The sequence below is a fragment of the Aulonocara sp. 'chitande type north' Nkhata Bay genome, linkage group LG6 (genome assembly GCF_057382095.1).
Source record: "Aulonocara sp. 'chitande type north' Nkhata Bay isolate Kocher_YH1m ecotype deep benthic linkage group LG6, A_spYH_male_GT1.1, whole genome shotgun sequence".
In the NCBI taxonomy this organism is placed as follows: domain Eukaryota; kingdom Metazoa; phylum Chordata; class Actinopteri; order Cichliformes; family Cichlidae; genus Aulonocara; species Aulonocara sp. 'chitande type north' Nkhata Bay.
Window position 1 is genome coordinate 43,181,853 of NC_141349.1, and position 25,722 is coordinate 43,207,574.

The following is a 25,722-nucleotide window of genomic DNA, read 5'->3' on the forward strand; positions in this document are numbered from 1 at the left end:
TGAGGCACCTGCCACAGTTTCTTTTCATATTCAAACGCTGTAATAGAGGCAGAATCACACTGTACATTTAATGTAGTGGACTGATGGACTACAGTTTCTTTCTCCTATCAATATGTACGTAGCCAGGCATTTCTGTGTTGAAACATTTTCAGCACAGCTGACTGGAGTTTGGTGGGGAAAAACTGAAACATTCAGCATAAACATCAGGATTTGCTGATGTTTATTGTGATGTATCAATCGCTCAGACCGGAGGAGATGGAATTTCTTTCTAGATGGCAAATCATACCCGGAGAAATCTATGAAAGAAGAGACAGCCAGACCAATTTCTCTGCTGACAGTAGCTCGAGTAGTCCATAATGCAACACAGCTATGAAACATGTAGTGCTTTGAGTCTGCAATAGGACTCTCAATAGATCTCTTATCTTACAATCACAGTTGGTATTGCTTTGAATTATTGCTGTGAGAGGATACAAGTGCAGTCTTTGTAGATACAGCTGGTCAGGTGAGGAAAACGCTAATCGCTAACTGATGTAAGCGGGGGCCTGACAAGCCGAGGGAAAGCGGGTACATCAGGAAGATGGATTATACCCCATAACCACAAAATACTGGAATGTTTAAACACAAATACAGAAACTTCTGGAAGGCATTTAGCATCTCAGAATGGTAACGTATTGAATATCAGATCAGTCGAATTTTGAGGATTCTCTCCTTCAAAGCTAAAAACTTCCTCTCAGCTCAGCTGCAGAATACTAATTTAGTCATTCTAACCTGGCGGTTAGTGGCCGTGGAAAATCTGTGAAAATTGCTCAAGTGCATGTTTCTAGTAGCTGCTCAAGTGCTGCGGTCACACTCCTCTCACTCGGACTCCATTCAGGCACTTCTGCTGCCCATGCATTTAATTATCAAGTCAGTCATGCCTTCCTCTGCGAGTCTTCTTCACCACCGGAAAGCAGCCATCGAACTGCTTCCCGGGTTTTGGGTTGAAGTGCATGACCAAGCGCGATATGTGATATTTAGTCTTGCTAGAAACTTGCAATTGACCTGTTTGGTTGGTTATTGGACTGCAAGAATTATACCATAACGTCAGTGTTAATTGGGTCAAATAATGTATATGCAATATGTTCAAACAGCATCATACTTCACACGGCTTCTACTGAGAATTTGTGGTCACAGATGTCCAACAGAGCGTCTCACGGCCAACGCGGACCATGTAATGCAGCCATTAGATTTCAGAATGGCTGTTTGTCTGGGAACAGCTCATTTTGTGAGTAACTAAAGAGCATCATTTGTCTTGGACATGTGTTTTTGAAAGTTTTCAGCCTGCAGGCCCAGTGTGATTATTGCTGATTAGCTTATTACTCTTCTACTCACAGATAATCAACAAAGAACCAAATCCTAGATGATATTTCCTTATCTGATGTCATTTTGTGTGATAACATTTTGAATTACAAACATCAGATGCTAACTGCATTGCTGGAACCTAACCTCCTGCTCCTAATTAGGACGTTTATTTGGTTTGTTTTCAATGAAATTCATGGCTTTGTTCTGCTCTTTTGTCTCTCGTTGCCTTATTAGACTCCCTTGGTGGCCCATTCCCGTCCACGTCACATCGATGTCACCACAAACCCAAGAGGTGCCTGCCTATCCACTGTGGCAGTGTCGGTGGGCCTCTCCCCATCAGCCCACTTCTATTCCATCCAAACGCCAAGGGGTCCCAAATTGTCATGGACCTTGCCCAGAAGACAGCAAAGAGGCAGGCCAGTTTCTGCAATGCCATCACCTTCAGCAACCGGCCCATCACGCTCTATGAGCAAGTCCGCCTCAAGGTACATTTTTCACAGAGTGGAGCACTTTTCCTCTCGAGTGTCTGAGAGCTTTTAAACTGTCAAAACTGTTGTCTTAGTTTTATCTTAGCTTGACAGTTAAAAGGTTTTGTCCCCCAGTGTAAACTCAAATTCGCTGTCTGTGTTGGATAGACGTGATGCAGTTATTGATTTAAAGCCTCAAAAAGCAGACGTTTCTATTCATGGAAACATTTTTATAATTTGATATTTTTCACGTACCAACAAGTTTTCTTCTTTGCAGATTACCAAAAAGCAGTGCTGCTGGAGTGGGGCTCTGCGTCTGGGCTTCACCGCTAAAGACCCCTCCAGAATAAACCCAGACAACCTTCCCAAGTACGCTTGTCCTGACCTGGTGTCTCAGAGTGGCTTCTGGGCCAAGGCGCTGCCCGAGGAATTTGCCAACGAGGGCAACGTCATCGCCTTTTGGGTGGACAAGAAAGGGAGAGTCTTCTACCGCATTAACGAGTCCAGTCCCATGCTGTTCTTCAGCGGGGTCCGCACGGCCGAGCCCCTCTGGGCCCTCATTGATGTTTACGGCCTGACCCGCGGCGTGCAGCTGCTAGGTAAGAACATGGTGGAGGGAATGAGGCGTGTCTTGATGGGCTTGGTGTGCATATCATCCAATAACAAAGTAAATAACTGTTTATAAAAGATCAAACCACCCTGCCATGTAGAAGGGCTCTGTGTCAGAATATTTAAATATAGTTAATAGAATTCAAACATGGCGCTTTTACCTTAGTCCGTCTTTATTTAGTCAAGATTTACCAAACTAATTGGAAAATGGTGGGTGTTCAATAAGAGCGCCCAGCTGCCTTTGTCCACCGGTCCCCACAGGCAGCTTAATCCAGCCCCAGTGCTGCGTTTCATGAGTAATTAGCTTTTGTCCTTCTAGAATAACCTTGAAGAAAAGTTCTTTCACAGCTGATCACCAAAAATCTTCAATTCAGAGTCTTTAATTTGTACATCTTAGCCCTGCATGCATCAACATCCAAGATAAGGATTGGAGAATGGTACCAATACATATTGCTTTAGATGTCATACACAGTCAGGTGAATGTGTTGGGAGCAATACGGAGACCCACCAACCTTCTGATTGGTGGATGACACACCTGTATCTACCTTAGCCACGGTCACCTTCTTTTCTCGTCACTTTGAAAAACCTCTAAAGTGATAAGAAAGTAACCGGGTGTAAAGACAACCTTTCATGTTGGTGTTTTTACTTTTAACATCACTGCTGTTGAAAAAGTGAGTTCTCCTTTTGTTTACTGTATGTCTACAGGTTACTCACCCCGCTGCTGTGTGCAGTAAAGCCTTCGGCCAGCCTCAGAAATATTTGGCCCACATGTTTACACCAGAGCAGCGGAGGCACACTGTTGTGCATTATCCAGCATTATCCAGCTATGCTACGTAGCTTAGCATGCATACCCTGCGTACATAGCACAGGATAGTATGGCCGTGGCTTTGATGTGGGAACTTGTGTGCTCGTTCTTGTTTTCCCCTTCAGAGCGGATGCTGTTGTAAAAATACACCAGGGGTCACATGTCCCATGTTTGATTGTATTTGTGCTGGTTGACAATATCTCCTCCAGGCTGGCAGCGGCGGATGTGTAGTGTCCCGAGCATGAGGGGAATCCATATTCTTTGTTTTCTCTGTTTGTACACCATAATTGCTAAAAGTCTCGTTGCCGTTTGCAACATTTTTCCTACTCAGTCGGTGTTTGCAGGGAGGAAAAATGGTTATTAATGGTTGTTTCATTTTAAAGGAACATTCAAAAAAGGGTTCATGCACATCAAATGCACAAGCTGAGCTTAGCACCCGGAGCTTTAGGGTGATTAAACTCTCTGTCCAACATCTTTCTGAGATGCCTGACCCTCGAAGACACTGCTTCAAGCACCGTTTTAATCAGAAACTGGTCCTCTCCCCTTAAGCCTTCTGCTTAAGTCATCCTTACTGTCTTTTTACTGTCAGGCCATGTGCAGGGCTGCCTACAGAGTGAGTCTCAGGGGGCCTACAGACTGACATCTGCCCTCATAAACGGGGGCCTGTTCAGAGGGGGGGGCACTACCAAAGGCTGAGAGAGAGAAATGCATCACCCAGACCAGACACCATCTTTGTGATGGTGAAAGGCCAATTGTGTCAGCTCTGTGCATCACGTTTCTGTGCGTTTCAGGAACCTTTTTACTGCACAGGCCACATCCGAGGCTTTATTTATGGAGCAGCTACAGTAGTAGCTGTAGTCCTCGCCACTCTAATCGCTGTCTTGGATCAATTTGGTCTGGCAGTTGTGTACATTTTATCTTTAAGCCCCTTTTTTTATTTTAATTTGTGATGTTCACAGTTGTAACCAAGCTACAGCGCACCTGCCAGAGTCCCCTCTCAGATCAATAACATTTATTTTCTCTCCACGTCCGTCTCTAACAGCACTGCGTGAGATTATTCACTGTGCCTGCTTGGAAATGCTGTAATCCTCGCTACATAAAGAATGAATTAAAATTCTGTGGTGGATTAACCGTACAGCTTGTTTATGCAGCGCAACAGTTTCATAACGTACAGCAGCCTGTGGTCGTGTGTTCATTCAGTGGGGACAGTGATTCAAACGCACTGAAAAGCCTCCAGTATCTCTCCAAATCACCCATTCTGCCTGTCTTCATAGCACTTTACATGCTTCTTCTTCCAGCTGTTTCATTACGCTGCACAGTTACTGGCACCCAGTTTATTTAATGACTCTGATGCATTTACTGACTGTCAGTTCATATTTGGAGGGCTGTTTTCCTTTATTGAACGCTTACCTTAGGCAGGTGCTTTGCTTTATTGTGACTAATGGTAAAACAAGTGCAAGGCTGGTCTTGTCTCAGGTGCTCCCAGGTTGTTGCTCTGCAGCTCAGTGCTCTCACCTGCCGTTCTTACAGCCCACAGACAATTAATATTAGCTGCTCCGTTTAATAAGTGGCTACATGCGTGCCTGACATCATCAGGGATCTGGGACAGTATCCCAGATCTGCTCCAGGGCATCACTGGCTCTTGGACAGTCTGAGGTGCTACCTGGTGGTGATGGATGGACTGAAACATCCCAGAGGAGTTCTGTTGGATTTAGGTCAGGTGTGAGGACCAGTCAATGGTATCAGTTCCTTCATCCTCCAGGAGCTGCCTGCATACTCTCGTCATGTGGGGCTGCGCATTGTGGAGCACCGAGGGAAACCCAGGGCCCCCTGCGTAGGGCCTGACGATGAGTCTAAAAATGTCGTCCCTGCCCGTAGGTTAACATTGTATGCCTCCACAGACCATGGGCATGCTGAATGATGTTACAGGCAGGCTTATGCAGACTCTTTCCCGTTGGCCACATGTTCTTAGGGTGAACCTGCTCTCACCTGTGAAAAGCACAGGGCTGCCAATTCTGGTATTTTATCGTAAATGACAATTCAGGATGCCAGGTGTTGAACACAGCGTCCACTAATGGACTTCGGCCCCTCGGCCGCCTTCATGAGGTCTTTTTCTGATCATGTGGTCAGAGCCATTCACACCAGCAGCCTGCTGGAGGTCATTTTGTAGCTCTGGCAGTGCTCATAATGTTCCTCTTTGCACAAAGGAGCAGATGCTGTGTCTGCTGATGGGTTAAGGGCCTGTCTCCATGCTCCTGAGACTCTACTGGGGGGCACAGCAAGCCTGCTGCTGATGTGCCATCCCGGAGGAGCTGTAGGGTCCTGGTATCACCACATGGACTCTAGGCAAATGCAAAACTAGTGATAAGAGAGTCAGGAAAGATGAGAAGGGGAAAAGTGCCCGTGAAATCCACCTGGAAAATCATCCTGTGTCATTGTTGCCCCTCTAGGGAACCTGACTGAACTTCAGCTCAAACTGATTTACAGCCCGTGCTGCTACTTCATAAAATACCAGATCAATAGCTTGATGCTCTGATGAAAGTGTTGCTTTAATTATTGGAGCAGAGTGTGCGTATCGTCCTGTTTCCTCTGTCACGCAGACACAGACCGCTGTGCTTCTCTTTGGGAGCAGTTCAGTAACATAAGTGTAAAACTCTGACTTTATGTTCAATCTGGCAAAACACTGCGATGTGAGTTTGTTATTAAAATTAAACGAGGTCATCTGACCTAATGTTAATACAAAACATCTTTTCTCTATTTTCAGTCAGTGAGATTTTAGAGAAGCTTAATCGTCATAATTTGATCCCACTGTTAGAAAAACGTTTCTTTTACCACGTCCAGGCCAGCGTGTCGAGCAGCCTCAGTGGGCTGCGAGTTGTCGTTTGTTCACCACCTCGAGGCTGTTCTGAGGTCGGCTCAGGATCGGAGGATGACCTCAGGTGACATTTAGGATGACTTTGATGTAGAACGATTGAAATGGGAACCGTGTCATACGATAGTCTGCCTCGCAGTAATCACCACGAGGGCGACACCACACACGAAGAGTCCGGGGGGGGCGATTTAGTGCTTTCACGCCTCCACGAGCGCGACGAGAGCAATTTTAAGATTTTCACCTGTCACCTTCCATGAAGCTGGGCCATAAAAATGATGGAGCGACTCCACTACGTGTACACACACGCAGCTTTGTTATACACGTGATTTCTTTTCACGTCAGTCTGCTTTGCCAGGAAAGTTTGGAGCCTTCGCAGCATACAAACATCTCTGTATTTTAGGCTCCTGCTGCAGAGAAAGGTGTCAGATATAGTTACTTCTCCGCTTAGAAGCCTGGGGTAGCGAGTGATTGACTGCACCTGGCTCGAACGGGGCAAACACAATATTGTGGAGGTTTGCCAGGATAATCTTTTGGGCAGACCGAAGCCGTCCCCACAGGCTTGAAATCCAACGAGCCACAAAGGCAGTTTAATATACACTGATTTCCCGGTTCCTAGGGTTAGCCTTCACTCTCGTACGCACGCACACACACACAGCAGGACTTTACTTGACATCGGGAAGGAGGTTGAGTATCTGAGTAATTCCAGCTGTTGTGAAGCCAGCAGGACTCAGATTGTATGAGTCAGTCACTGTGGAGCTTTAATCAAGACGGGCCCTCTGTGGGACTTCCCTGAAGGACGAGAGAGAATAAAGTCTGATTGCAAAGCCTCAAGGCCGCTAACACCTCTCGACCGGGCTGACTCAGAGTAGGTGTTGGCCAATCTAGCTGCCACCCCAAAGAAGCACAGCAGTTAATTTAGTTCATACAAAACATGGGAGAGAGGAATGGAGGAAAGCTGTAGTTACACTCTCCAAAGAGCCTCTGATATCTGCAGTGTTTTCAGCTTTCCTCAAGTGATGGATTGAATTACGGGGTAGCTTTGGACTGGAGAATGAGGTCCCACTGAGCCAACAGGAAGCAAAAACACTTGCTGTCACTCAAAACACTTGCAGTTATGAAGGTGGCGCCGATTTTAAACTCTAAACCATGAAACGTGGGGCAGTGGCGTGCTGAAAGCCGCACGCTCCTCTCGCTTACGTAACCTCGTGTTATTCTGCAGGACGACTCCGCAGAGACCGCAGAGCTGTGCTTTTGTACAAAGATGACAGATGTGCACGAGGTGTAAAGAAGTGCAGCGAGAGTAAAACAATGTGCGAAGCTTTGACGGATGAAGGCGCAGCAGGAGCGGCTCTTTGTTTACGTCTTTCACGAGATGTGTCAGAGCTAGCTTATCTCTGACAGCGTGTCGGCGTGCGAGGCGGGGTTGTCCCGTTCTGAACCGTTCGCAACACGACAGCCTCGGTGAGGCTAAAGTGAGCGATGCCACCTCTGATAGAAACTGCATCGCTCATGTGCTCCCGGGTAGCTTTGCAGCAGGTTTGCTTCGGAAAGCAGGTGGAAGAGCAGCTGAAAGCAGGTTTCCCTTGACTGATGTTAAAAATGTTGGAAATGGTGATAAGGCACAATATTTGTCTTTTTTCTTTGGAGCTGTCAAAATAAAATGCAGCTCGCATCTGGCAGCGTTTAACACTGACGTCCGACACCTGATTAGTCACTGCAAAACACGGATAAACTTCAGACGCTGTCGTCAACTTTACTCAAGACTTCTGAGAAGTAATGTGACATTAAAGAGTTTCCCTGCAAACTGGCGTAATGAACATGCTGGTAGTTTTACTGTTTCAGTCTGTTTGATATCAGTGGGCTAAAAACAGCTTTCACCACTTTCCAGATATCTCGTGTTGTGATCTCTGCTGTTTTAGCTCTATTGCATTGCTCTAATGATATCATCTGACAACATTACCCTGTGCCGTCAAATCTCTAATGTTTCATTAACTTGCTGTCATTCAGCAGTAGAAGAATATTTCTTGTTTTTTCTTCGGAAACTCTCGAGCCTTTTACCAGAAACCTCCCTGCTCCTCGTCCTGGTCGTCTTCTTAGAATTTGGTCCCTAGAAGAAGTTTATGAAAGCGGGGCTAGATTCTTGGCTTTGCATGAGGGTCTGTTTGTCACAGTGGGAAGAAAGTGGGACTCACCGAGTGAGTCTATAAAGAAGACAGTCTGGTTTCTTTTGCCAAAGCCACACACACTATCTGCAGTGAAAAACGTTCTATACATCGAATGACGAGATGAGAACGCCGCGTGATGAGACGTGACAAATCTTAATTATTAAAGTCCAAAAGTGTGTTCAGAGAATAATAAACACTCTTTTCTTTCGGACACAGCGACCGAGTCTGATCTCCTCTGTCTCCCTCCGTACTGTACTCTGGCACCGACGCAGGAACTCCGCCAACTTCTGGAGTGACAGGAGTCTATTAGCTGTGTTTGAGTTCTGCGGCGCGGGTTCCCCTACTTCTGGGAGAAACCGACTGCTTTCAGTGAAATGATGATTTGATTGCTGCGAGCACTTGACTGGCGCTGGTGTTTGACTTGGCAGGATTCAGCCTCCCAGTTAATAGCGGCACTTACAAATCCTGACGCTTCACACAGGCCCTCCAATAAAAATACACAAAGCAGAAAAGATGGTGTAAATCTGCTCTTTTTCTCTTCTCATTTAGGAAATGTAGTGGGTTCAGTGTTGTAAAGACCTCAAGACACCAAGCAAAGCAAATTTAGCAACGCTGTGTTTCTTGGCTAAACCGAGCTGCGTATAATTCATGATGGCTGTTGGTGAGAGAGTTCAAAGGCTAAGAAGAGTAAACAGGATTTGTATGATTTGGCATTTACGATTCGTTTCAAATGAGCGTGCTTTGGCTGAGTCGGGCTCTCTGTAAGCGCTGAGCGGTCCAGCAGAGAACTTTTAACAGGGGTAAAGTAGCGGTGACTCATCGAGATTCATGTCGACTGATTCTTCTCAACTCTGGGTAAAATCGGACCAAACAAAGTTCAGATCGCGATGCTCAGTGGAGACGCTGCCAGAGTCTCAGTCGCCCTCCGAGTCTTTTGGGGAATCGGTATCTTAATCGAGCGTAGTGTTACTTTGGGCTCGGCTCGCTCTTCCACACATCTCACAGTGGGTGTACTGTTTAAGCAGTTACGGCACATCTGCAAGCCACCTTGGAGCCCACCACTCCCCCACTTCCTTTTCCTGCAGCTGCTGTTTAGCTTCTCTTTCACCTCCAGGTTTGGTTTGAAAAGCACAGTTTCCAACAGTAAACAGGAGTTTAAACCCTGTAACGATCCCCCAGAGGAGGCTTTAATGCTTGAACGGTAACCCTGTGAGGTAAACTAGGATCGCTTGGATAGTTTTCACACTGTTATGTCAAATTTGTCTCTATTTTAAGTTCACTGACTTCATCAGTGTCACAGGTGTTGTCAGTGATATCTTTTCTTTGCTACTGCTTTTCCATATATTTACCATTTAGTTAATTAGCAATGAAAATCGTTGTTATTCCAAAATAACTGATATAAGTCACTGTTTTTTATCTGAGTGCTGATGTTTCTCGTTTTGTTCTCCATGTTTAGATGTTCCTACATTTCCTTTAATGTTGTCATTGTAACAAAATGAGTCGGAATAATCTATACATATACTTAAAAGTAGGATTTGTGTATTTGGTCTGTGAAAAGGTGTTTTAAGCCCTGACCAAACAGTTTGGGTGCCTAAATCTAAATGGAGAGTAAAAATGACAGTAAGTTGAAATATAATCCAAAAATAATGGTGACTGAAAATGAACCTTAAACATTTTTAAATATGCATTTTAAAAGGAAAGAGAACACTACAAACAGCCGACGACGGGAACCCGAGTTTCCTCTCAGAATGGATGTGAACAAATTTAGGACGAAGTGGAAAAACTCAAAGGACAAATGTCCCAGCATTTAGACAGAGCCTGGACTGTCAGCTGATTTAAAGTGTTAGATTTTTAAACATGCCAAAAGAAGGAAATGCACCAATAAAACAAAAAACAGGTCTAAGAATAGACAACCCGTAAATTTTAAGAGCTGTGGACCTCGTCAGGGTTTCACAGAATACAAGAAGCATAAAGTAAACCTTTAAACTCATAGAGGAAGTGACCCCGACAGACATTTATGTTTTGTGTGGCTGGAAACGACGTGTGAACGAGTTGTGAGTCTAAACATTAGCTGAAAGACACTAAAAGTAAGCAGAGCTATGCATGAATCCTGTGAGCTGGTCTGAAAGAAGCACCTTTCACATTAGACGGTTCATTTTCCAACAGTGATGAATGCACTCTCCTCCATATGTGTGCAAGCAGAGTGCTGGATGTTTGTGGAGGGGCTGTCGGTCTCCTCGCAGTAATAATTAGCCTTTCTCCGTGTGCGAGCACGGGAATAAAACTGGGGGGCTTTATTATAAGAACCTTATGATGGAGGTTATTAGCGCCGAGGTCTTGGCATGCCGATTGGCAGAGACACGGCGGCACATGCTGAATTCTGCCGATGACCTAAGGGACGGGGCTTTTGTGACTTACCGGGCATTTTGCCCGGCTCTTTGTTATGGCCATGTGTTGCCCTGAGAGCATGCTGCTCTTTCGAAAAGCCCCAGGTTCAAAGCCTCCCAGCCCGATTGGGGACTGGGGATTGGGCCAGTGCCAGGGAATAAAGAACTCCCAAACATCTAGCACAAAGACCCCTCTGACTCCATCCCTCCCTTCTACTGTCCCTCTCTTGCTCTTGTTTTATATCCTGCTCGCTCTCTCGCTTGGCCAGTCGGTCTGCGTTGTTTTAATCCCCAGGTCGGTCACTGCCGAGCTCCACGCTGCCTCTTTCTGTGTTGTCTCCCTCACTCCGCTTTATCTATTCATAACAAAAGCTTCCCGGATATCCAGCTATACCTTCCAGCCCTCTTAGCTGATCCCAGCTGGACAGTTCCCTTCACATCTGCAGACACCCTCCCCGAGTCCTCTTCTCTCGCTTTCAAATCTCTTCAGGATCCTTCTTTTCATTGTCTTTCCGAGTTCCAGCTCTCCCTCTCAGTCTCTCCATCTCTGCTGACATCAGATGAAACCCTCCACAGACTGTGGATAAAGATAAGCCCTGTGAGATAGACTGTGTGCGTGAGAGAGAGTAAATCCTCCACCTCCAGCCCCCCACACCCTCTCTCCAACACCGGCTCAAACCCCTGGCACGTTCCTTCTGCTCAGGCTAGCAAAGCCGCTAAGCCAGCCTCTCCCTCTATCCGCCTCCCCATGCGCAGCATTAGCTAACCTGCTTTGTGGCTATTCGCTAATTAAAAACATTTACGGTGCTAGCCTGCGCGGGCCAAAACGGGCACGCTGCCATTCTCCACTGACCCGCCCACCCCGCCGATTCCCGTCTATGCACTCGCGATAGATCAGCCCAACAGGTGCTACGTTTGGTTTGCAGCTCACTCAGAAGTGAAGAATCAGGTGATTCTGCTTCATTTCTCCAGCTCCTCCAGGCTCACAGTCAGCAGCTGCAGTGTTAGAGAGACGTGAGCGCACACACTCACACAAATGCAGTGTTTAATGCAAAGTGAAGAAAATGTGGCATCGGCCAATAGGAGAGCATCTGTGAGTGGCGGCTTTGAAAGGGACCAATAGGACAAAAGGCCTGTATCGACTAAAAACGCAGGTGCACCATGATTAGCGGGCAGCAGCTGGTGAGATCGCAAACGGACACGGGCACACAAACGCATGCTGGGCACACACACACACACACACACACACACACACACACACACACACACACACACACACACACACACACACACAGTAAATGTTCTGCAGTCCTTTCAGAGCTCTCTCTGTCCTCCCAAGCTAACAACGAGCATTAGGAGCACATGCGGTACGGCGTTGCTCCGTCTCTCCGGCCTTTGATGAATAAAAAAGCAGAGAGAAGAATACACTGTGCCCAATCTGGTATGAGTTTGAAATGACTGCTCTTTGAAAAGTGAGGGAGGAAGGGGAAGAGAGTGAGACGTAAAAGGGAACATAAACCTTGAGAGGAGCTTCACAGGGGAAAAGCTGATAAAAGATGAGTTTTTTAGAGAAATAAATTTCCCGTGTATATGGGTTAATGTTCACACATTCTGCATTTGCATCAGCGCGACACTGAAGGTGCGAGAGAGGGAGATGATGTGCGGCTCTTTGGAAGCCTCCATCAATTCCTTTCTACACAAATCCAGCACCGTCACGGGCAGCACCACCCCCTCCTTTGCCGGCTTTGCTCCTCTCGCTGTTATCCTCCCTCGAGGCATGCCATCATCAGCTCCAGTCCCGGAAGTCTTGCAACAAAGTCTGTCCCATCGTAATCCAATTTGCGACAGAGTGATGGGCAGCAGATAACTGCAAGAGGCACGCAATTTGGTTTGGTGATGTCATTCACATCCCCCACTGAGTCAGAGCGACCGGGCGGCATGCCTAAAAGGAGAGGCTTTCCCTCATCATCAGTGAGTGAAATGTAAGGCTTCATCAAGGAGTCTTTGCTTCATTAAAGGTCTCCCTTCAGCAAATGAAGCTCCAAGGAAACTGCATAAAATCCAGAAATGGACTACGTGGCTGATTGAGCTGTTCAATTAAAACCCAACATCCCAACATCCACACGTCGTCAGGCCGTTCATTTGCACAGAATCTCCTCTAAGCCCTGGTTTTCATGGAGGCTGAGAGTCCATCAGTGTGGGATTGATAGCTGAGAAAGTAGATGAAATTCAAGCTAGTCATCTACAGCTAGCCTCGGGGACTCTGGGGAAACTGCTGCACGCTTCTGAGCAGAGGTGTTTAATGGTTGATTAGCAGTCTTTGGGAGTCGCCCTGTGCACCAAAGGCACTGTCCTCTCCGTTTTATCCCTCGCTGAGAAATCAATTAGCACGATTACAAGGCCTTAGTCCCATTAAACATTAATCACAGGGCGTCACGGTCTGAGTTAGCAGCTAGCTTTAATCGACGACTGACACGACGGTCTCGGCTTTACAGCGCACGATCTCATCAGACGGCATTTCAGCGATGATGCAGAAAATCAGACGTGTAACTCTCAGAGGATGGAGCGCCGAGCAGACTGCTGTCATCTCCACTTCACTCCAACATATCACAGACTGATATTTGATGCCAGTCAGCGTCTCTGTAGATGAGTGAGATATCCTCTTAGGTGATCGTTTTATTAAGGTGTGACGGTGGAGCTTGGATCAGGGAATGAGGAAAACTCTGAAATGTGTCAGTGATTATCCAAAACAACAGATTCAAATGAAAGTCAAAGGAGGTAGAAGACGGACGAATTCTGCTTCCACCTTTTTATTTGGACAATATCCAGAGTATGCAATGATGCCGTGATCCAGTCGTCTGAATCTTGGTCGCTGACCTGAAAACTGATCTGAAAATCTCATCTGTGCCAGCAGCAGTAGAGTTTAAAGGTCAGTGACTGATGGGGATGAGTCGGTTTACTCCAGCAGCATCGGCTGTATGAAACAGAGGCGCGCAGCCTGAACAGTGGAGCCAATGCGATGGTTTCACCCTGTCAGCAGAGGGCAGGTTTTCTGGGTGTGGAGGCACAAAAATGATCTCTTACTTCATTCATGACCTCATTAAACACTTTTCTGATCTCTGCTCTCTGTTGTGAATCTGATGTGTTTTTAACATTTAGAATGAAATAGACCTTCAAATGGAGCGAGACTTTGGAGGGTAACCTCAATGCTCCAGTTTCCAGTAGGAAAAACCAACTGGTGATGTCCATCTTCCATGTACACTGGGCCTGATCAACCTGAAGGATAGATCTGCTTTTTAGACTTGTTTACATCCAGTTTCCATTTTTATTGGGACAAAATTCCAGTAAAGTGGAGGACAAGGATGAGACCAGCTTTGAGACTGAAAGAGAGGTTTTGTGCTGGCACTTTCACACAGAGTCCGCTGTAGGACGTAAAGGACATAAAGACACCGTTTCTATCCTTGACAGCATGTTGAGTCTCATCCCTAGTTCTGTGTGTTGTATGTCACGGTACCTTAGACTGCTTTTAACTGCCGGTGTTACGCTTCTGTATGAACAGTTGTAAATCTGAAACCTGATTCAATCAGTTAAATTAATTCCACAATTTGAAGCTAATCTCAAATTTACTCGGTCCTGATGATGGAGGCTTCCTGCTTCGGGCGGCCCTGTCAATGGGACTGTCCTGACTCTGTCTCCTTTTTGGCTTGTGTCCCTGTCAGCTGTGGGATCATAAGAAGCTTGGCTGTTCTGGTTTCCCCGCTGCAGCTCACAGTTAGCAGCCCGTCCTGCGGCCCTGGTAATTAGGGCTAAGAGGTTTATCTGAAGTCAGAGCTCTCAGGTCCTGGACAGATAGAGCTGACCAGGACTCGAGACTCTCCAGAGACCGTCGGTGGCTGTTTCTCATCCTTGGACCTCCTGCACCTCCCCAGCCCACTGTTTTAATAAGTGCCTCTTGTTTTGACTGAGGGTCTCTCAGTATCATCTAAGAGGAACAGGAGGTCATTTTCTTTTTTTCTTTTTTCGTCTTGGTCTCGTTTGGCGTTCAGCTCTGCAAATACATCTCACACAAACCCAAGCTTGAGGAGCTGGGCGCTGTCAGCGTGTTGGGCTAATTTTACCCCTACCACCAGGCCAGGAGGGGCGAGGTGGGAGGGCGAGGTGGGAGGGCACATTAAGGATGTTATTTTAAGCAGCTGAGTCAGCGCATAGGATGGGAAGCAACCTGAGAGTTTATCAGAGGTGTGCGTTTGTCTGTATGTGGCCACTACACTGCTATTAAAGACATGTATTGGTATATATTAATAGATGTCTGTGGAGTGATACTGTACTATGGAGTGCAAGGAATGCAGCCAGCACACACCCCAACACACACACACTTGTTTTCATATCTTAGTGAGGGCATCTCATTGACATAATGCTTTCCCGAACCCCCTAACCATAACCATAACCCAACTGTAACCCTGACAAGAAAACCACATTTTGAGCCTTAATAATTTTGGGGGGGATTTTGGTCCCCACATAGATATGTAAACATGCTGACTGACACACACACACACACACACACACACACACACACACACACACACACACACACACACACACACACACAGACACACACACACAGCCTCCTTGCTCTCTGACACCGTGCAGCATTGTACACCTGTGCAGATGCAGGAGCGACCCACTACTGTCTTTAATTCCTTTAAACACACTTCCCGACACTCTGCCTCAGCACCGAGTAATCACCCCTACCTTGCTACCAGCTCATGCTAGTGAAATGAAATTGCTCTTTTATTATCGTTATCATGTTGTCAGACCAGCTGCAGATTCAGCCCTTCTCTTAGTGCTGTTCAGACTTGGTGAGCTGCAAACTTCATTCCCGCAGGCTTTAGGAAAATTGCTAATCAGAGCAAAACTCAGCAGTGCTGATTTAAACCGCTGTCCTCTCCTCCTCCTCTTCCAGACAGCGAGATTGTTCCTGCAGACTGCCTGCGTCCACGCTCCTTCACCACGGTGCGCTCCTCCTCTCTGCGGCGTGAAGCGGACGACTCGCGCCTGTCCGTCAGCCTGTGCGACCTCAACCTGCAGCAGGAGGACGGTGGCCCAGCCCACAGCCGCTCCCACCGCCACACCCTCCACCTGGCCTCCACCTCCTCCTCCTCCAGCTGCCCCATCCCGCAGAACTCCCTCAATTCCCAGCAGTCCTCCCTCCTACCGTCCACCCTGGAGAGCGACCTCCACTTCCACCAGCTGCGCGGCGCCCACATTAAGACGCTGGACGAGCAGACGGTAGCGCGATCCGAGCACGCGCGTGAAGAGCGCACGCTGGTCTTCACGAACCGGCCACTGCGCATCGGCGAGACAGTGTTCATCAAAGTCACCAAGTCGAGCCCGGCGCGCTCGGGCTCTCTGTCTTACGGTGTGACGTCCTGCGACCCGGCGGTGCTGCGCCCCAGCGACTTACCCTACAATCCCGAGGCCCTGGTGGACAGGAAGGAGTTCTGGGCGGTGTGCCGTGTGCCGACGCCTCTACAGAGCAGTGACATCCTGGGCTTCTTGGTCAACCAGGAGGGGGAGGTCATCCTCAGCCACAACGGCGCCAACGTGGGCATGCAGGTGTGCGTGGACAACTCCCGCCCGCTGTGGATGTTCTTCGGCTTGCATGGTGCAGTGACACAGCTGAGGATTCTGGGTAGGTTACCATAATAACAAAGGTTAAACTACTTTTAGGCCCCTGGCATTTTGTGTGATTGTAGGTCTTTATCTTATAATGTAAAGCAAATGAAAGTTACACATCAGAGGAACAAACTGCTCCATTATAACAGATATTATTGGACTTCTCCAAAGGACTGAACAGCTCTAAGACGGTGATGCTGAACTGTGAGCCTTTAGTTGCCACCCGGCTTGTGACCAGTTTCACTAAAAGAGGCAGAGGCCCAGGTTTGAGCGCCTCGGGCTGTTTTCCGAGTGTTGTTCCCCAGATGTTGTCTCCACCCTCTCCTGATCAAAGTAAAGCTGAATTATTTATCACGCAGGTTTGCTGTCAGTCCTTGTCCTGGTTTCATTGAACATAGCATTTGTTCAGGTGAGAAATCAAGCTCAGCCACGGTCCCACATCAGCTGATGGCTCAGCTGATTATCCTTCTACACATCCAGTTAGCGAGACTTCAGCTGCCTACATTTGCAGCACATCTGTGAGGTGCTTTGTACTGAAGCCCACCTCACGTGTTCCCTCACGTTTGTAGCTGCTGCTGCTTCCCCACCTTTGGGTTGCCACCCAGCGAATGAACATCAAGACAAATAACATTCTCAGAAAGTATTTAAGAGGGTCCAGAACTCTTAGAAAGGCTCCTCAGTTCAGGTCTTGCATAAGGACTGCTTCACAACACTGGTCCCTGCATCTGAAAAAGGTGACCAAGCGTCTGTTTGCTGGTCCTTTTGTTTTTTTCAGACCCTCTGACGTGTGAACATACGTGTTTGCTGTGACAGGAAACAGAGTCCGTAAGAAACTACGTCACAGAGCACTAACAGGTAATCTCACTGATCACCTGTCCCAAAAAACCTTTAAACTCTGGCCTGCGTTCAGAACCACAGTAGCACAACATCGGTGAAAGGTGTGCTGCCAGCAGAGCAGTCGAACACTGAACACGAATCAACCTTCGATGTAGGAATCAGTCAAATATATGGAAGCTCCTGTCTGCGTTTCCTCTGCCAAATGAGAGGTTCGGCTGATTGTTGGTACTTTAACTGTGGATTTTCTGCTCTGGATTTCATTTTCTTACTGGCGCTCGTAGCAGAACGCTTTAAAACGAAGCTAATATATTGTGAACGCAGCATCAAGAGCTTTGATACGAAACTCAGATATTTAGGACGTGTACACTCCTAATGATCTCACCATGTTCTCTTTGGAGTTTCTTTGAGTTTTTATTATTTAACAGGGGACAGTGTTGTTAATGAGGAGATGAGAACGGGCCAGATTTTAGCAACACAACAAACGTGCAACACAACAAAAGAAAAAGTTACAATGCTCCAAGATTTATTCCTCCATTATACGTCAGGATGTCCAAATGTGGCGAGGCACCCCACGGTCCCCCCCTAGTGGTGGCCCTGGTGCCAATCGGTCAGTTTTTATTTTTTAATTTATTATTTTAAGACATATCTGCAAGTGTCACTAGTGCTCCGCCTCCTGTATGTGGAGCAACGAGCACCTTTTGTCTTTGACTGCACGCTCTATTCTCCGTGGCAGAGTAATTGATGGTGAGAATAGCCATCCATTTAGCTCAGCGATGTGTCCGGAGGTCAAGAACTTACAGATCAGTGTATTGATCTTAATTTGTCTCGGCTCCCCACTTCCTCCCTGGGGTCCAAATCTATTTGTGTTAAGTGTTGAACGCTCTGACAGTGAGGCGGCTGAGGAAAACAACTTCTCAGTCACGGTCATGACTCTTTATTCACCAGAGGGTCAAGAGTTAGCGAGAGCGCTCTATTACTCTTGTTTGTCACAATATTTATAGCAGACGTCCCATAAAGCAGGAAGACTCTAAACACAGTCATAGGATTAGCGAGAGGAGTAGACTCTCAGAGGAGACGAAAAACAGGAAGAGAGCGAGCAAAGGTGGAAAAGTGGCCACGAGAGGCTTCGGTGTGACCGAGACGACGTGAGGTCTCAGCAGGCCGGACACTTCGCCTGTGCGTCAGGGCACCGGAGGTTTGTTTATGGGTTGATAATGACAGGAAAGTGTGTGCACTTCACTTTGCCCTGCCAAACATATACTGCCTGTCCTACAGGTGCGTGTGCGTGTGAACGCCGTCTGCTATTAATGCAGCGGTTAAGAGGCGTGGCAGCCCAAACAGCTACGACCTTTCAGAGGTGTCACGAGTGTTTGTGTGGAGGAAGAGCATCTATAAATACCTGCTGCTTTTCTTCACCAGCAGCGGAAGAGGAAGCCGAGGTTAAAAGAAGTTAGAGGGGAATAACCTGCACTTTAACCAGCTCATCATCAAAAGCCTCTTTGAAATCTCAGTTCTGCATGTTCGCTAATGTGGCCCTCTGTTAGCCTGACCCAGAGTAACGGTGACAGCTACGTCGATACGAATCACAGCGAGCTTCAGTGAAGCTCTGTGTAGAAAGCCCCTTTCCTTCCAGCTGATTGGCTGTTAGGCTCTTGTTTTTCATTCCAAACACATCTAAATGTCTCCTTTGTATCGGCTCTTATTACACCAGGAGGTCACAGATTTTACTGTTAAATTACATTTTGACTACGACTATCTGCACCGCAGGCCATCTGGTTGGTCTGTGTGGACTTCCAATAATCGTTTACTGAAAACGGAAAGCCTTGGCAGCGCATCAAAACAGGAAGCTCAGAACAATGAAAGCGGTCCAAGGCGCGTTTTCTTATCGAGGCCCATCTCGGAAGTCCCGCCGAGGTGCGAATCATCTTTACTTTCCAGCTGCTTTGAATTAGGAAATGCCTCTTATCTCAAAGTTGTAACGGCCTGATTTATTGCTCTGTGTTTACTGGAGAGCAATTTAGCTCTCAGTTGAAGCTGAATTCAAACCACGCCTGCTAGAGGGAGAGACGTGTCCCAGCGGGCTCCTCGTCTTCGGGACGGCGGGATCAAACAGTTGTCGCTTCAAACAAAGCGTGAAGTAAAGGACCTTTTGTGAAAGCGACAGCTGTAGTCAAACAGGCACACGAGTATATGTGAGGTGAGCTGAGAGAGCTCAGACGGGGTAATGACACCGAGGATGAAATCAATACTGAATACTTCAATACTTAGAAGTTTCTCATTACAGTTTGAAGAACGCCGTGTTTAACTGTATATGTGCATCAGTGTGTGTCTCTCTCTGTCAGAAGATTTCCATATCAGTCTTGATATTTAAAGGTGCTCTGTGGAATTTCCTCAGAAACGAGGCTGTCTACATTCAGCGCTGTTCACAGAAGCCCACAGTGGACATTCTCATCGTCTTGAATGCACACTTCCTCACGGTTCCTCGTGCGTTGAGCAGAGGTTGAATCATGCTCGAGGATTTTAAATCATGCACGTGTGCTAGCTAGTAGTTTAGGTGTGCTAGTAGTTTAGCTAGCACATCTGGGGCGATCGTGGCTCAAGAGTTGGGAGGGCCCCTTGTAATCGGAAGGTTGCCGGTTCGAGCCCCAGCTTGGACAGTGTTGGTCGTTGTGTCCTTGGGCAAGACACTTCACCCGTTGCCTACTGGTGGTGGTCAGAGGGCCCAGTGGCGCCAGTGTCCGGAAGCCTCGCCTCTGTCAGTGCGCCCCAGGGTGGCTGTGGCTACAATGTAGCTGCCATCACCTGTGTGTGAATGGGTGGATGACTGGATGTGTAAAGCGCTTTGGGGTCCTTAGGGACTAAGTAAAGCGCTATACAAATACAGACCATTTATCATTTACGTTTCCTGACATGGCTAAATCTATGTCAGAAATCTTTATTCTATCAAAGGTATATTTGTGCAAATGTGCATGAATCAGTGAGCCACTTAATGACAACCTCTGCTCATGCGTTGACCAGAGGCTGAGTCATCCGCAAGGATTTTAAATCATGCACATTTGCTAGCTAGCAGTTTAGCTAGCACACGTTTCGTGACATGGCTAAATCTATGTCAGAATTCTGCCAAAGGTAAATGTGTGCAAATGTGCATGAATCAGTGAGCCACTTGATGAAACATTTGCTTATAGTCCTGCTAGCGGTCTTTAATAATGTGCCTTGCTATTTTGAGAACCAAAGTGTCAAGTCTGGGCACATGCAGTGCGTTATAGGTGTCTAAATGGTGTACGGTAGCAAATATTTTTTTTACTATTGAAATTTATGCACTACACAAGTATGCTAGTGTCGACATGCTAGTGCCAGCACTGAGACACAATCTTGGAATGCTGAATTAAAACAAAGTTAAGTCGATTTTGTCAGGCTCACAGGCTCAAATTCAATTCAATTTTATTTATATGGCGCCAATTCACAGCAACAGTCACCTCTAGGTTTTTTATATTGAAAGGTAAAGACCATATAGAAAGACAGAGAAAACCCCACAATCAGAGCAAGCAGTTGGTGACAGCGGGACAAAAAAACTCCCTTTTAACAGGAAGAAACCTTGGGCAGAACCAGGCTCAGGGTTGGGCTGATGGGAGGAAATGAGTCTCGTGTTCCACCTACACTAATGTGTGCACACACAAACATGATTGTTGTGTTAGAACAATTTACACATTAGTGTTTCCAGATTGTTCCAGAATCTTCATCCTGTTTTGACTGAACACGAACATCTGACCGAATTATTATTTCACGGTTGAAGTGTCGTCTCATGAAATAAACACGAGTTCTGTTTAATGACCACAGCTGTGATGTAATTAGATATGAACGCTTATGTGCGGAGTCATGGAAAAACATATTACCCGCAGTCAGGCGCTGTTTCGGTTCCAGCTAATTGACGAGAAAATGGTTATCACAAATTCATCTTAATCAGTCTCAACATTATTTTGATCCATGCTAGCGTTTAACATTGTTGACCTCAGAGAACTTTACCTGCACGCAGAACCTGACGCTACCTGGTTTCCTCATGTTTTGCAAAAACTACTTGGAGGATTTAGCCGTGCAGCTGATTTTGAAAACCCCGTGTTTGTCATTTTCCGGTGAGAAAAATGTGGTTTTGCTCTGAATCGAGGGCTGACAGGGAGAGAAACGCCTGTCGAGACATTAAACACTAAATCAAAGCAGTTCACTGAGTGATGGCCGACTTCCACGTTGGTGCTTTACTCTCTACTTAACCATCTGGGTTTGCAAAGACACACCATCTGCAGGTTGACTTGATACTCAGTATTTTTCTGTCCAATCACTTATTAGTGTGTTTCCACAGAAAAGAGCAGAAAACTTGAGCAGCTGACAGCTGAACTTGGAGAGAGAGACGGGCGGCGAGGGGACCTTGTGCCTCGTGGCGTGGAAATGGCACACCCATCCAGTGACCCACTTCGCATGTATTATAGATTCCATTAAAATGTCAACGCGCTCGCGCTCAACTGAAGCGTCTCACCGCCCACATCCTCGCAGCTGCCACGCTCCCCTTCTCCTCCTCTTCTCATCTTCTGTCGGCCCAGCTGCTCCTTCCCTGACTTTCAGATCTTTGTTTTTTGTTTCCTCATCGTCGCTTCTTCTCCTCACTTTTTAAAGTGGGCAGAGTGTGACCCTAACACAGAAAGAGTGATATGCTCATTATGTTATAGATAAATACCCCTTTGTTTGTGTCTTTATTAACATAGAGACTTCAAATAAAAATGTTCTTTAAAGGAAACCGGGCAGAGGAGTTTCCTGCAGTGGGCTCAGACGGGCTCTTCTCAGGCTGCAGGTACGATTACCCATCAGCCAAAGGTTAAGCAGCCCGTTAGACTCGAATCCTCCCTGTAAAGCACGTTCACTGAGAATGCAGCGCACATGCATACTTAAAGATGAACATTTCTGTCAGCTCCTCTGGATTTTGACAGCTGGACAGTCTGAAGATTGTGTTTACAGAGATTTCAGCGATAAGATGGAGCTATGAGAGGGAGGCGGACAGACTTTTAACAAGATTTGATTTATTTCACACTCCTGGAAAACTGCAGCGGCCGTTCTTCACACCTCGGCGTCTCACTTTTGTTCCTAATGTTCTTTGTTTTTATTATTCATTCGTGCTGCTCTGACAGAACTTTTGCAGAGAAATTCAAACTCCTAACCAAGCTGCTCCTAATGATCACTTTTAATACCTGGAGTGTTTTCTAAAATTTATTTTAGACCTGCATCTAATCATGCACACAGATACATGCATTCATACATATGCATGGGTGCTCACACACTCCGCTCTGTGCTTGATGTGGAGATAAACAACTCCGGGATGTACGACTGTGTCGTCCCTCCAAAATAGCTCCTTTGTCTCTTAAGATAATATCTCCTCCACAGATAGAAAGAGACTATTAACATTTCATGCAGCGGGGTAAGCCGTGACCTTAAACTGGTATCTACCGAGCTGCTCTCCTCTCATCTGATCCAAACACACGCACTAAAAAACATCCGAGCCTAAGTGAGCATTTGTCCCGATAGCAGCTCAGAACAAGAGCTTCTCTGCAATTAAATGAAGGCCCACCCATTTTGAAGTGCTTTAGCAGAGGAAACGTTCGTGTAAACTGTTTCTCTCTGTTCCGACCTTTCTCTTGATTGCTTTTTTTCTGTCTATAAACATGCCTGCAGAGTTTAACTCCTTCCCTCCCTTCAGAGGGAACTTAAGCCCTAAACCTTCGCCCTCCTCTGCAGGCCTCATCCCTCCCCTCGCACGCCCTGCGTGCCTTCCGTGCTTTGACAGCGAGAGGATCTGTCCACAGATGCTCCGATATGAGCTAAAGACGGACGGTTGATTGATTGGATGTAGACTACAGCAGAGACGAGGCCACAGAAAGCCGCCCCGCCTCTCACAGCTGTTCGCGCTGGACGCTTTAATCTATCGGCGAGCATGCAGGATCAGGGCTGGGCACCGCAGATCCTGCCTCAGCTACCCTGGGTGGGAGTCGCCCGCCTGCCAGAGGGATTAACAGGGAGAGAGGGAGGATTCGGCCCCGCGGAGGAACCGCTCATGCCGCAGGGTGATCAGGCTCAAATAATCTGATGAAGGGTGGAACCTGACAAGTGCAGGAGCACCTCGTAGGCCGAGCGGCACTCGCAGCGTGAGGGTTTGATTCTGAGGTCTGGACACATTTTACATTTTAGCTGCTCATCCTGTCACAGAGGATGTTCATGTGAAGGTCAAACAGCGCCTGGCTGCGTGTGTGCACGTCTCATGCTTCTTGAAATGATTTTCATCATAACATGCATAACCTTCTCCCCCATGTTGGACCGAGTATAACCACCATAAACAGCTCAGATGAAGTCTGTATAACAGCCCATGAAGCAGCAGGAAGGCTTGACCTGCATTTTTAAACATTAGAAGAAGCCTTTAATAAAGATTTGTCCCACTGACTAAAGACAGATGAACGTTGCTACCTTGAGGTCACCCAGTTTGGCTCTGGGCTGTCACCAATTGTTTTGTTTTCTAAAGAATAGAAGTGACTCAGACGGCGCTGAATAGGCTCAGCGACATCCACCCGTGCTAACGTGCCGTAACAGTCAGGCTCCTAACGCTTGTTTTATGGTACCATGGTTGTGTTTGCATGCGTATTAGCCTGCACAGAGCGGTTTTCAATCTATGCAAACATCCTGTGCAAACCTCCAAATATCTGATAGTGGGTAGCTCGAATACACACAGGTGAAACGGCTGGAAAACGTAGTGACAAAGTTCACCAGGAACGGAAGAAGCACTAAAAAATCTCAATAAATACACTACGGAGAGCTCTGCAGGTGGCTGCAGGGGACACTTTCACTGTTTTCAGCTCTTGGTTTCTAGCAGAGGCTCAGATCAGCTGTACCGCATACTTTGAACACGGCCTCCATCTGGTGGCACATGCTCTCTGCAGGTAATCGGGCTGTCCACCGCTCCCTACACTCAATACATTTGTCATTTAACAAAAAAATAAGGAGTGGACGAGTGTCTCAGGCTGTAAATGTGTTTATTTCTGCTGCAGAGTTGGATAGTTTAACTCACTGCTGGAGCCTCAAGTGGCAAAGCTTAAGAACTGCAGTTTTTGGTCCCAGAGAAGTGAAGGAGGAATCTGCACAATGTCTTGTGCAGCTTTTGTGTTGATCCTGTACACGAATCGAGCATTCTGCTAAGATAAGGAGTGTGACCACTGCCCGAGGCCTCCCCTTAGAAACAAATGTGTTCACTCAAGCTGCTAAATATGGTCTGCTACAGCGTGTTACGCACTGTACATACAGTGCAAAAACACTCGTGCAAATTCCACAGGAGCACCGGGGCAGCGGCTGCTATGCAAACAGAAGAGAGTCCTTGTGTAAACCCAACCCTGCCAACGTCACCTCAGACAGATCGTCCTGCAGACACGTGCAGCACAGTCATTCCTTTTACCTGATGCAGAAGGAACCACGGCTGCAAGACGGGCGTGGTGTGGAAATGAGACGGTTCATATGCTACAGCTAGTTTGGACCAGCTGCACGTCAGAAAACGCTTGATTATCAGAGAACGATCAAACATATCAAACACTGGGTTTCAGGATGACACATCTCATGATATTTGAGCTAAAAAGCTTTTGTTGTAGCTTGTAAAATATTCTTGCTATAAAGGTTAAATTTAGCATAGCTTCATTAAATACGCTAAAATGATTGTACATAAGCAGCTGGTTGTTGGGGGGCGACATTCTGATGATTGGACTGGCTCCAAAGTGAAGTAGGTTTGCGTGTGGCGGCGTGTCGGGGCATTGGTTGGATTGATCAGGCCGCTGGTGCAGATGGCAGCAGAGCGATGCCCGCTGGGACGTGCGTTAGTGGCGGGCTGTCATCGTGATGTTTGCTCAGCGCTGACGGCGCAACAGATGACTCTGGTTTCACTTTTTTCTGTCCGCTGTCCAGGAGAACACCGTGAACCGTTCCCCACTGAGACTCACTGCAGTGGAGTGATGCTTAAAACAAAGACGTGCTGAAATGCTATCGTTACATATCTTTGCACACAGCAGCTGACTTGTGATGCAGTTGTTAGTATGCTATATTCTGACAGTAAGCTTCAGACGAGGTAATTAAAGTGATCTGCATTGACGTTGAAGCAGCAAAGCATTTGATGGGAATTCTTTGAGGGCGATTACTTGCTTGCTCTGCGAGAATGCTCATTTGCATCATAATTTGCACTCTTTAGTGTCATTGCATTTATTGTGACGCTGCACTATTAGTTATTTTAAACGACAAAGGAACCCACATGAATTCTCTTCCAAGACAAATGACTCTGTTTCCTGTCCAAGGAAACAGCGCTGCGGTGCTTTGTCTCTTGTTGTTTTTGAACAGATGCCCAAAGACCCCAAAAGCGTTTCAGTGGTCGTTCTCAGGTCTCGCCAACTTTTTATTAGTTTAAGTTCTTGAAAAACTCCCAGTGCACTCAGAAAGGAATCAGGTCGACTCAGATCTCAGTTTGGACGTTGAGCTCAGGATCAAGAAAGTAATG

The 25,722-nt window shown here is 46.8% G+C and overlaps 1 protein-coding gene across 3 annotated transcripts in view; it reads left to right on the forward strand.

Annotated features, from left to right (window-relative positions):
* Positions 1 to 25,722, forward strand: part of neurl1aa (neuralized E3 ubiquitin protein ligase 1Aa) — a 68,444-nt gene that overhangs the window by 36,777 nt on the left and 5,945 nt on the right. For 2 of the 3 annotated variants that reach the window (XM_086297086.1, XM_086297087.1), the window contains exons 2-4: positions 1,576 to 1,826; positions 2,086 to 2,407; positions 15,610 to 16,338. In XM_086297086.1, the coding sequence (XP_086153212.1) occupies positions 1,576 to 1,826; positions 2,086 to 2,407; positions 15,610 to 16,338 (1,302 nt within the window). Of the gene's footprint in view, positions 1 to 1,115; positions 1,265 to 1,575; positions 1,827 to 2,085; positions 2,408 to 15,609; positions 16,339 to 25,722 lie in introns of those variants that run through there. The other variant, XM_086297085.1, reaches the window with a different exon arrangement.